General features: G+C 34.5%; 1 protein-coding gene and 1 pseudogene across 1 annotated transcript in view; both read left to right on the top strand.

Annotated features, from left to right (window-relative positions):
- The window catches only part of LOC110027160 (putative chloride channel-like protein CLC-g), a 5,740-nt gene extending 1,974 nt beyond the window's left edge, over positions 1–3,766 (top strand). Inside the window, 3 exon segments of the mRNA XM_020728469.1 lie at positions 1,569–2,009; positions 2,012–2,854; positions 3,380–3,766. Coding sequence (XP_020584128.1) covers positions 1,569–2,009; positions 2,012–2,854; positions 3,380–3,571 — 1,476 coding nt within the window. The 3' untranslated portion in view covers positions 3,572–3,766.
- A 672-nt stretch (positions 3,767–4,438) lies between these two features.
- On the top strand, positions 4,439–5,608 carry LOC110027157 (annotated as a pseudogene).
- Positions 5,609–12,946: the final 7,338 nt, after the last annotated feature.

Genomic DNA, 12,946 nt, shown 5'->3' with positions numbered 1-12,946 from the left:
GATCTTGGTTGTTCCTAAAACTTCTTGTGTAAGTAAAAGCCTTAAATCACTTTCTTTTTGTTACTTTTCTCTTTCCTCCCATTGCTTTTTTTTATTTTTTTCTTAAGGCTTTGCTTGTTGTTGTTGTTTTTTTTTAAATACTTTCCTCTTATGGAATATTCAATACATTTTTTTTATTATGTAATTTGCGTAAAACTCCCTTATTTTGATATTTTTTGTAAAATATAATAGTACTTTCAAAATTGTGCAGCAATTGAAAACAATAATTTACCCTATTAAGGAAATAAAGACAACAAACCTTTATCCTTAAGCCTTGGGCTAAAGTTTTTTGAAATCCTTGCCACTACTACAGTTTGTTACCATAAGGATGAACACTAGAATTGTCTGAAGGTTTCCAGAAGCCAACATAAGGTCAGAATTCGTTGAATTTTTTTGTAAAAGTGGGACCATTGAGCCTCTTTAAAAGTTCAAACTTTAGGGAGTTCTATACAAATATCTTTATTTATTTATTTATTTTTAAAAACTTGCTGACTTCACTCTTCGATGTGTTTCAGAGATCTCCTGTAGTTGGAATATTAACAAGACATGATTTCATGCCTGAGCATATATTTGGGTTGCATCCATTTCTAAGGAATAGCAGATGGAAGAAGATAAGATTTCAAGGGTCGCCCTTAATTAGAAGTTTTATGTGTTTTCTGCTGGGATCTACTTATGCAACAAGCAATTCAATTAGTTCTGAGTTCTAAAATGTATATTATGTTTGTCTGGTTCAATGAGGAGGAAGATTATGCCTGTGCGATAATTTTTAGTATTTGTTGTATATTAAACATTTTCTGAAGCAGAGACAAATTGTTGTTGTATTATATTTTATGACATTCCAGTTGTAAATTATCATTGTTATTATTTTTGTTTATAACATTGCTCTTTTTTTCCCAACATTATATGTTGTTTTAGTTCAGAAATTCATGGCAATAGCTTGAAGATGCTACAATATAGGGGCAAAAATTGGGAAAAAAATGTATATTTAAACATATAAGAGATTAAAAAACAAAAGGGAAATTGCTTGAAACTTAATTAGTATGGTATTATCTTTTATATGGGTTGGAATTGTAACGGCCCGTTTGGTTTACCTTGAAGGTCCTTTCTTGCATTATTATTATGTTTGATGCTGAGGAAAAGCAACTCTGATTTGATCAAATGTGTTTTACATTCACTAATAATTATGACTTTTTCATCATTTTAATTTTATAAGATGGTACTGAGGTCTACAATGCTTTAAGGCCCATAAAGTTGGCCTGTACAAGTGAAGCATAAAATTAAGTGTTTTTGAGATAAGAATGCTCAGGTGGATGAGTGGATTTACACTGAGACAAAATATGAAATGAATATATCCTTCAAATGAAGTGGATTTACACAAGATCAGAGAGTAGCTCCAGACAAGATTTGATGACCCATATAGGATATTAGATGGTTTAGATTTGAATTAGGTTAAGAAAAGTAGATGTAGACCTAAAAAGATTTGGGCATGTTGTATGAAAATGATCTTAATTTATTTGAATTAAATGAAAAATATGACACTCAATAAGACACAATGGAGAAATAGAATTCATGTGCCCGACCCCATGTGGTGGAATAAAGGCTTTTTTTGTTGGTGTTGTTTTTTTTTTTTTTTTGCATCAATTTTTATTTTCTGCATCCTAACAACTACTTTCAGGAAAGGTATTGGCCACCGGTTACTTCTTGCTGGAGCTATTTCCATATTCAAATCCTCCTTACCATTTGGACTACCATGGTTTGCATCTTGCCAACCTTGTCCTGATGCAACACCGCAAAGCTGCCAAAAACTAAGCAAAACAAACAACTTCAGGAATTTCCACTGTCCCACCAACTACTATAATGATCTAGCTAGCCTGTTCTTGATCACCAACGATGACAGCATTAGAAACTTGTACAGTTCTGGTACTCAAAAGCTTTTTAATCAGTCCTCAATCATATTATGGTTTGTATATCGTTTGTTACCTCTTACATTCTTGGTATCATAAGTTACGGAGTTGTTGCTCCGTTCGGCCTCTTTGTTCCTGTTATCTTGACAGGCGCGATCTATGGGCGCTGTATAGGGATGTTAATGGGCTCTCGATCATCCTTAGATCATGGTCTCTATGCCGTTCTTGGATCTGCTTCTTTTCTCGGTGGAACAATGAGGATGACTGTTTCAGTCTGTGTCATAATCTTGGAATTAACTAATAATCTCCTATTGCTTCCTCTTGTTATGCTGGTGCTTCTCATATCTAAAACAGTGGCTGATTCTTTCAATGGCAACATCTATGATCTTATCCTTATACTGAAGGGGCTTCCTTATCTTGATGGACATGCTGAGCCATATATGAGGCAGCTGACAGTTAGTAATGTCGTTATGGGTCCTATACAAATCTTTAATGGTGTTGAGAAAGTCGGCAATATTGTTCATGTGCTCAAGACAACTGGACATCATGGTTTTCCTGTTATTGATGGGCCTCCAGTTTCCACTGCACCTGTTCTTTTTGGCTTAGTTCTTAGATCACATCTTCTTATTTTGCTGAAGAATAAAATTTTCTTACCAACTTGTATGCGGGCTCGTGTTGATATCACAAAAGAATACTCGAGCGATGATTTTGCGAAGAACAGCTCTGGCAAAGGTGATAGAATTGAAGATATAGTGCTCACTCAAGAACAAATGGAAATGTATATAGATCTTCACCCTTTCACAAATACTTCACCATACACTGTAGTGGAAACAATGTCATTGGCGAAAGCTTTAATCCTGTTCCGGGAGATTGGCTTGAGGCATCTATTGGTTGTTCCTAAAACTTCTTGTGTAAGTAAAAGCCTTAAATCACTTTCTTTTTGTTACTTTTCTCTTTCCTCCCATTGCTTTTTTTTATTTTTTTCTTAAGGCTTTGCTTGTTGTTGTTGTTTTTTTTAAATACTTTCCTCTTATGGAATATTCAATACATTTTTTTTATTATGTAATTTGCGTAAAACTCCCTTATTTTGATATTTTTTGTAAAATATAATAGTACTTTCAAAATTGTGCAGCAATTGAAAACAATAATTTACCCTATTAAGGAAATAAAGACAACAAACCTTTATCCTTAAGCCTTGGGCTAAAGTTTTTTGAAATCCTTGCCACTACTACAGTTTGTTACCATAAGGATGAACACTAGAATTGTCTGAAGGTTTCCAGAAGCCAACATAAGGTCAGAATTCGTTGAATTTTTTTGTAAAAGTGGGACCATTGAGCTTCTTTAAAAGTTCAAACTTTAGGGAGTTCTATACAAATATCTTTATTTATTTATTTATTTTTAAAAACTTGCTGACTTCACTCTTCGATGTGTTTCAGAGATCTCCTGTAGTTGGAATATTAACAAGACATGATTTCATGCCTGAGCATATATTTGGGTTGCATCCATTTCTAAGGAATAGCAGATGGAAGAAGATAAGATTACAAGGGTCGCCCTTAATTAGAAGTTTTATGTGTTTTCTGCTGGGATCTACTTATGCAACAAGCAATTCAATTAGTTCTGAGTTCTAAAATGTATATTATGTTTGTCTGGTTCAATGAGGAGGAAGATTATGCCTGTGCGATAATTTTTAGTATTTGTTGTATATTAAACATTTTCTGAAGCAGAGACAAATTGTTGTTGTATTATATTTTATGACATTCCAGTTGTAAATTATCATTGTTATTATTTTTGTTTATAACATTGCTCTTTTTTTCCCAACATTATATGTTGTTTTAGTTCAGAAATTCATGGCAATAGCTTGAAGATGCTACAATATAGGGGCAAAAATTGGGAAAAAAATGTATATTTAAACATATAAGAGATTAAAAAACAAAAGGGAAATTGCTTGAAACTTAATTAGTATGGTATTATCTTTTATATGGGTTGGAATTGTAACGGCCCGTTTGGTTTACCTTGAAGGTCCTTTCTTGCATTATTATTATGTTTGATGCTGAGGAAAAGCAACTCTGATTTGATCAAATGTGTTTTACATTCACTAATAATTATGACTTTTTCATCATTTTAATTTTATAAGATGGTACTGAGGTCTACAATGCTTTAAGGCCCATAAAGTTGGCCTGTACAAGTGAAGCATAAAATTAAGTGTTGTTGAGATGAGAATGCTCAGGTGGATGAGTGAATTTACACTGAGACAAAATATGAAATGAATATATCCTTCAAATGTTTGGAGTAGCTCCAATGGCAGACAAGATTAGAGAGTAGCTCTAGACAAGATTTGATGACCCTGTTAGAAGATTACATGTTTTAGATTTGACTTATGTTAAGAAAAGTAAATGTAGACCTAAAAAGATTTGGGCATTTTGTATGAAAATGATCTTAATTTATTTGAATTAAATGAAAATATGAGGCTCAATAAGACAACAGAAAAAGAATTCATGTACCCTACCCCACATGGTGGAATAAAAGCTACTTGTTGTTGGTGTTGTTTTTGCTGCATCATTTTTATTTTCTGCATCCTAACGATCACTTTCAGAAAAGGCGTTGGCCACCGGTTACTTCTTGCTGGAGCTATTTCCATATTCAAATCCTCCTTACCATTTGGACTACCATGGTTTGCATCTTGCCAACCTTGTCCTGATGCAACACCGCAAAGCTGCCAAAAACTAAGCAAAACAAACAACTTCAGGAATTTCCACTGTCCCACCAACTACTATAATGATCTAGCTAGCCTGTTCTTGATCACCAACGATGACAGCATTAGAAACTTGTACAGTTCTGGTACTCAAAAGCTTTTTAATCAGTCCTCAATCATATTATGGTTTGTTACCTCTTACTTTCTTGGTATCATAAGTTACGGAGTTGCTCCGGTCGGCCTCTTTGTTCCTGTTATCTTGACAGGCGCGATCTATGGACGCTGATAGGGATGTTAATGGGCTCTCGATCATCCTTAGATCATGGTCTCTATGCCGTTCTTGGATCTGCTTCTTTTCTCGGGTGGAACAATGAGGATGACTTTCAGTCTGTCATAATCTTGGAATTAACTAATAATCTCTTGTTGCCTCCTCTTGTTATACTGGTGCTTCTCATATCTAAAACAGTGGCTGATTTTGACAGTTAGTGATGTCGTTATGGGCCCTATACAAATCTTTAATGGTGTTGAGAAAGTAGGCAATATTGTTCATGTGCTTAAGACAACTGGACATCATGGTTTTCCTGTTATTGATGGGCCTCCAGTTTCCACTGCACCTGTTCTTTTTGGCTTAGTTCTTAGATCACATCTTCTTATTTTGCTGAAGAATAAAATTTTCTTACCAACTTGTATGCGGGCTCGTGTTGATATCACAAAAGAATACTCGAGCGATGATTTTGCGAAGAACGACTCTGGCAAAAGTGATAGAATTGAAGATATAGTGCTCACTGAAGAACAAATGGAAATGTATATAGATCTTTACCCTTTCACAAATACTTCATCATGCACTGTAGTGGAAACAATGTCTTTGGCTAAAGCTTTAATCCTGTTCCGGGAGATTGGTCTGAGTCATCTATTGGTAGTTCCTAAACTTCTTGTGCAAGTAAAAAACTTAAATCATATTCTTTTTGTTACTTTTCTCTTTCCTCCCATTGCTTTTTTAATTTTTTTCTGTTTTTTTTTTATTACTTTCCTCTTATGGAATATTCAATACATTTTTTTACTGTGTAATTTGCGTAAAACTCCCTTATTTTTGTAAAATATAATAGTACTTTCAAAATTGTGCAGCAATTGAAAACAATAATTCACCCTATCAAGGAAAGAAAGACAACTAACCTTTAGCCTTAAGCCTTGAGCTAAAGTTTTCTAAAATCCTTGCCGCTACTACAGTTTGTTACCATAAGGATGAACAGTAGAATTGTACTGGAGGTTTCCAAAAGCCAACATAAGGTCAGAATTTGTTGACTTTTTGTTTTTTTGTAAAAATGGGACCATTGAACTTCTGTAAAATTTCACACTTTAGGGAATTCTATAAAAATATCTTCTTTTTTTTTTAATTTAAAGACTTGTGCTTATTTCACTCTTCGAGATCTCTTGTAGTTGGCATATTAACAAGACATGATTTCATGCCTAAGCATATATTCCGGTTGCAACCATTTCTAAGGAATAGTAGATGGAAGAAGATAAGATTTCAAGGGTCGCTTTTAATTAAAAGTTTTGTGTTTTATGTTGGGATCTACATATGCAACAAACAATTTAATTAGTTCTGAATTCTAAAATGTATATTTTGTTTGTCTGGTTCAATGAGTGATAATTTTTAATATTTGTTGTATATTAAACATTTTCTGAAGCAGAGACAAATTATTGTTGTAGTATATATTATGGCATTTCAGTTGTAAAATATATTGTTATTATTTTGGTTTATATCAGCGCTCTTTTTTTCCCCCAACATTATATGTTGTTTTAGTTCAGAAATTCATAGTAATAGCTTGAAAATGCTACAATATAAGGGCAAAAATTGGGGGAAAAATGTATATTTAAACATATATGAGATTAAAAAACTAAAGGGAAATTGCTTGAAATTTAAGTAGTATGGTATCATCTTTTATTTGGGTTGGAATTGTAATGGCCCGTTTGGGTTACCTAAGGGTAATGAAGCGAGGAACTGAAAGAGGAAGTGAAAGTCAAGAAATCGAATGGAGAAACCGAACTGGAGGGAAATGAAGCAAGAAGTCGTGAATTTGAAACGAGGGGATCATAAGCCTATGCGACGAGTTGAACCTATAAAATGACGGATCAAAGCGAGATTCAACTACCTATGAGCCGAGTAGCACGGGAGACGTTGAGCGTAGTGTTAGTGTTGAGAGGGGGAGTACGACGAGGGAGAAAGTGATAATGCAGCAGGTTTCAGCTATGCGCTACTGTGTCGAGTCGAGTCGAAGAGGAAGACGAAGGTGGAACTTCTTTGCATGCGTAAGACTTCGATCATGCCCTGGTCGAGCATCGAAGAAGAGAAAAGGAGGGTGAAAGAGAAACGAGTTTTATGTGGGAAGGTAGAAGGCGGGATAAAATGAGCCCAGGAGAAGGGAGAAAAATTTTTCGTAGGAAGGAACGAATCGCGTTTGCGCGTGTATAAGGCTTGACCGAAAGAAATTTTTTAAGTTTAATAATATTTAATAAGAATTATATTAATATATAATATGCATATGTATATAATGTATGTATATCTATACATATGTAGGTAGATATGTATATATGCATGTGTATATTTATGTGTGTGTGTGTGTAAAATTAGGATTACATAAAATAAATATGAAAAATTAATAGTTTACTAAAAAAAATAAATTAATTAATTTTTCTATCATAATTATATTAGGCTTTCACTTTTAGTGTAAAATCTTACTGAATTGCGCATATTGAGATGAGCACTTGTATTTTTAATCTATTATAATATTTTGGTTCTTCTCGATTTTTATTCATTAGTAGATAATGATATTTGTACAAATTTTATTTTGATTTATATATTTTTATTTATTAGTCACATTATTAGAATTTATAGGTATTAAATATGATGTATTGGTGTATGTTATATAAAGTATATTGAATTGAATGGGATGAGCACTTGAATGATACATTTATGTTAACTGTTTGTATGTGCATAATTGACTATGATAGGTCACCCATTGATGGTACTGGCGGGAGAACACTAATGTACCCGTGCACGTATATAGAAAAAGAAATTAATATTGATATGTCTTAATTAAAACAATTTTGAGATGACACTCCTATGACAGTTGTACAGATATGAATGATATTAATATGCTATTGACACAGTAAGGTTATTTATTTAGCATCAAATATTTAACTAATTTAATAAAAAGCTTAGCTGACATAAATAATATTTTTTTTCCCTTGCATTATTGCAGTTTAGGTGTATAAGTATTCACTAATTTATTTTGGCTTATTGTTATTTTTAAACTAACTTTTCAAGTTAACTTAATTATTAAAAGATGAACGATAGAAGAGAAAACAGTTAAAGAATACATATACCAGTAATGAGGTAATTTTAAATATTTTGTGTTAATTTATATTGATTAAGGGCTCTTTTATTTATAAAATATTATTTTTGGATAATAAATATCAAAAAATTAATTCTCATTGTTTGACCATTTGTTCCCGTCTTAGTTAATTCCAAGCCCCGGGCCAGGTCATGAAGAAAGTGAAATTAGAACACAAATTTTATGATTGATTAATATAATCTAGTTGAAAGGGCCAATATGATAATAATAAGAAAAATTTTATAATTATAAAAAAAATAAAATTAACTTAAAGTAATAATTATTCAGGCATAGTGATACACCCAAAATCATAGAAGAAGAGAATCTGATAGAAAAGAAAAAAGTACAACCTACTATAAATGTGAGCATGAATGTCCTCACCCAAATGATAACGACAATGACTTAGTTGGTTCAGGAGTACAGAACACAACCTATCAGATGTGATATAGTCGCTATAGATAAGTACTTACAGATATTTTAAGATCTTCGTCCACCTCTGTTCAAGGGAACTGAATACCTGATTGAAGCGGAGAACTGACTAATGGTGATGAAGAAGATACTAGATAGCATGACTTGTCCAGATGAAAGAATAGTACCGTTGGCGACATTTGTGTTGGATGGAGAAGCCAAAAGATGGTGGTGTGGGCAGCGTCAGGATAAGTTAGGGGACATACCTAATATGATGATCAGTTGGGAGGAATTTGTGGAACTATTCAAAGAATGCTTTGTTCCTCTATCTGCTTGAATATGAATGCAGGATAGGTTCATTAAGTTGAGGCAAGGAGAGAAGATGGTCATGCAGTACAAGGGATAATTCATTGCACTATCAAGGTATATGTCATAATTGATCGCTACTCCAGAAAAAAAAAATGCTACAGATTCTTTTCAGGGTTAAAATATTCTATCAGACAGTCGTTAGTACTTTTAAGGATTGATGAATATACAGTATTAATGAAACCAGCTAGTGGAGATCTCATCAGCATATTTAGAAGCGTAAAGAGATGCACAAGAGAACGAGTATAGATCACTCAAAAGTATCCAATGAGAAGAAATCCAAGAATAACTCAGGTGGAGTTCGCAGACTTACGACTCAGGATACTGGAGTTACTTATACCAAATGCAGAAAATAACATAAAGGTGTATGCTTGATGGGCTCTAACATTTGTTATTTGTGTCGTTATTCTGGTCATATAGCAAGATAGTTCATCTCTTGGCCAGAAAGTGTTGAAGATCATAAATCTGGTAGAGCTCCTTCACAAAAGACTGCAGGTGATCAGAAAAAAATCAAGTCTGCAGCTTCAGGTCCTACCCAAGGTCATCCCAGACAATCGATTCGACCTTGACTATATTCCCTTACCCATAATGAGCTTGTAGAACCAATTATTGCTGCTGGTGATGAGGTCTAATTAGTTTGCCATTTTCTAGCATGTTTTTGTGTTTCAATATCGATGTTCTGAAGTATAGTCAGGTTGTCTTTGTATCAAGTCCTACCTTTATAGTGATTACTTCTCATATTAATGAATGACCCTTAATTTTGTGGATAGCAAATGTCAGCCTATTTAATAGGAAATAACTTGAGGTATATTTATAAATTTATAAATTTTTTATAAGTGGGAAAGATTGTAACAGGCCCCTTTGGGTTACCCACGGAAGACAAAGCCAAGAGCCGAAGAAGAGGAAGCGAAAGTTACGTAATCGAACAGAGAAATCAAACCGGAGGGAAATGAAGCTAGAAGTCGTTAATTTGAAAAGAGGGGATCAAAAGCGTAAACCCTAAATTTGCCGATAAAACGACCGATCAAAGCAACATTCACTTACCTGTGAGCCGAGCGGCACGGGAGACATTGAGCGTAGCGTCACCGTCGAGAGGGGGAGGAGGACGACGCGGGAGAAGGAGACGACGCAGCAGGTTTCAGCTTTGCGCTACTATGTCGAGTCGAGTCGAAGAGGAAGACGAAGGAGGGGCTTCCTTGCATGCCTAAGAGTTGATCGTGCCCATGCTGAGCGTCGAAGAAGAGAAAAGGAAGGTGAAGGAGAAACGTGATGTGGGAAGGTAGAAGGCGAAGATAAATCGAGCTCCGGAAGGAGGAAGAAGCCGCAGGCTGAATTCGTCCTGAGAAAGGAACGAATCGGGTGTGTACCGCATGAAGGTAGGTGTTCATATACGTGTCGCATGAAGTTCTGCATGCCAATCGTAATGTGGAATTCGACACCACGTGTATATTTTATCTTAAAAACTTTATCATATCATATTATGTCATATCCGGCTCGAATTCTGCCCAAAAAAATATGTTTTTTTATCATTTTTTATTCCCATCAATTGAAAAAAAAGTGGTATTTTGTCTCTTTTAGGGTTTAGGGATTCGGAATATTCTCATTTCGTTTCCTCGTATTCGTCGGACCTGATTTGATGGAAGTAATTTTTGACGATGAAATGAGCAGAGTTTAGATACGGCAGAAGGAAATCGACAGGTATGTTATACTTGTTTGACTGCAGATTTAGTTTTTAAGGAATATTTATATTGTTGATGAAGTTTGCTCTGTTTTTATATAAAGTTTAACGCTAAGTTACGATAAGGGTAGGATGTCGTGTTATTTAGGTAATATCACGGTGATATATTTGTTGTTTTTTGAGTTATTTTTCATTTCTTGTTGTTATTTATAGTTTTTAGTGGGTTAAATGACTGTCATAATGAAGTGTTGTTCTTGTCGCCGTGATGGGGTTAATGGAGTTTGCTCTGTTTTATATGAAGTTTAACGCTAAGTTTCGGTAAGGGTAAGATGTGGTGTTATTTAGGTAATATCACAATGATATATATGTTGTTTTTGGAGTTATTTTCCATTTCTGATTGTTATTTATAGTTTTTAGTGGGTTAAATGACTGTCATAATGAAGTGTTGTTCTCGTCGCCGTGATGGAGTTAATGGGTAGCTATTCTCGTCGTCGTAATTGTGTCAAAGTGTTAAAATATCATTTTCTTGAACGTTACTGTCGTGAGGATTTGGTGTTATTTTGATAGTATCACAGTGTTATTAAGGTAATATTGTATCTGTTGACTTGGTTTTGTTTTTGGGGTATTATGTTGACGTGTAATGATGTTATGTTTGTGTTGTTATGGTGTTATGTGTGTGTTTTTTTTCCTGTAAGGTTGCACGTATGGTGGGGTGGTAATGTGGTGTTATTTTGGTATTATCATGGTGTTATCCTAGTGTTATTTGATATAATTAATCGTTTTATCGGAGTCTTATATTGGCGTTCTAATTATTTTATCAAGGCTTTATTGTGGTTTTATCATGTTGTTATGTGTCTATTATAGGCTTCTAACGATGACGTTAGTAACATTTGCTTAATGACATTTGATTGGCCTATTATATCGACATTGTTATGGTGTTATTTGGGTTATATTATGATATTATTATAGTGTTATTTATGTATTGTAACCTTGTATTAATTTCTTTTTGGGTGCTAATAATGATGTTTAAATTTGCAGTCACCCGATGCAGAGAAATTTCTTCATGCAGTTGTCCACAACAAGAAGGAAGCCTATGAACAGTATTGTTTATATGCACACCATATTGGATTTACTGCGCGAAAGGAACACAGTGGTTTCTGACCGAATTCAAAGAAGCTTAAGCAAAGGACTTTGTTTGTGGTGAGGCCGGTTTCAAGAAAGAGTTGAAGGACACTATCACAGTACGGTTCAAAAGAGCGGACACAAGGACTGATTGTCCAGCCATGATCTGATATTTCGTTGACTTAGAGGGCAACTGGTCGGTGAAGAAATTCATAGAAAATCACAACCATCCGTTGGCGGAGGACTATGACAAGCATCTATTGTGTTCTAGCAGAAAGATGTGTGACATCAGTGCTGATATCTACAGATCAATGACAAAATCAGGGATTAGAACCAGTGTGCATTCAAATTCTTCGCTACTGAGGTCGGAGGAGTGGAGAATCTTGATTGCACAAAGAGGGATGTGTATAATTTCATACAAAGAGAGAGAAGAGTTTAAATTGAATTAAGGATGCTTATTCACAACGCGACAAGCGGAGGATCTAATGTTTGCGTGGGACTTCCAAATTGACGAGTTGAGATGTTTGGTGAATTTTTTATGGTGTGATGGGATATCCAGGATTGATTACAATTGTTTTGGGGTGTAATAATATTTGATACAAGTTATAGATTGAATAAATATAATTTATGTTGTGCTCCGATTGTCAGTGTGAATCACCACTGGCTGAATGTTTTATTTGGTGTTGGTTTTTTGTCAGATGAAATGATTGAATCATTCAAGTGGTTATTCAAAGTCTTTATCTGTATAATGGATAATAAGCATCCAATAACAATATTCACTGACCAGGATCAAGCAATGTCTAAAGTCATTGAAGAGTGTCTTCCGCACACCAGACATAGATTATGTCAATGGCACATTTACATGAAGTTATCTTCAAAAGTCCATTGTGGTGTGGGTAGCAAGAGAGTCAATGATCTTTTTTATAAATGCATGAGCAGATGTGACTCTGAAGAGGAGTCTAAAGAAACTTGGGGTGAAATGATCGAGAAAGGAAACCTACACGAGAATGTTTGGTTGGATGAATTGTAAAATATCAGGTATGAGTGGTCAACCGCCTTCAATAAAGAAATTTTTGGAATGGGGATCCTATCAACGCAAAGAAGTGAGTCCACGAATAAGATTTGTCATGGTGTCTGCAAGGTAACAAGCACCCTGACTGAATGTTTTTTGGGTCTTGAAAATGTCATCAAGGATTAGAGAAGAAACAAGAAGGATGAAAATTTTAAATGTCAGCAGTTTGCAATTTCTCCGCCGTTAAAAATAGTCCCGTGTTGAGGCAGGTTGCTATACTTTACACAAGGAAGTTATATTCAATGTTTGAAGCACAATTTCTACATGGTT

The sequence above is a fragment of the Phalaenopsis equestris genome, unplaced genomic scaffold, assembly GCF_001263595.1.
Source record: "Phalaenopsis equestris unplaced genomic scaffold, ASM126359v1 Scaffold000417, whole genome shotgun sequence".
NCBI classification, from domain to species: Eukaryota; Viridiplantae; Streptophyta; class Magnoliopsida; order Asparagales; family Orchidaceae; genus Phalaenopsis; species Phalaenopsis equestris.
This window is presented reverse-complemented; position numbering and strand designations above follow the sequence as displayed.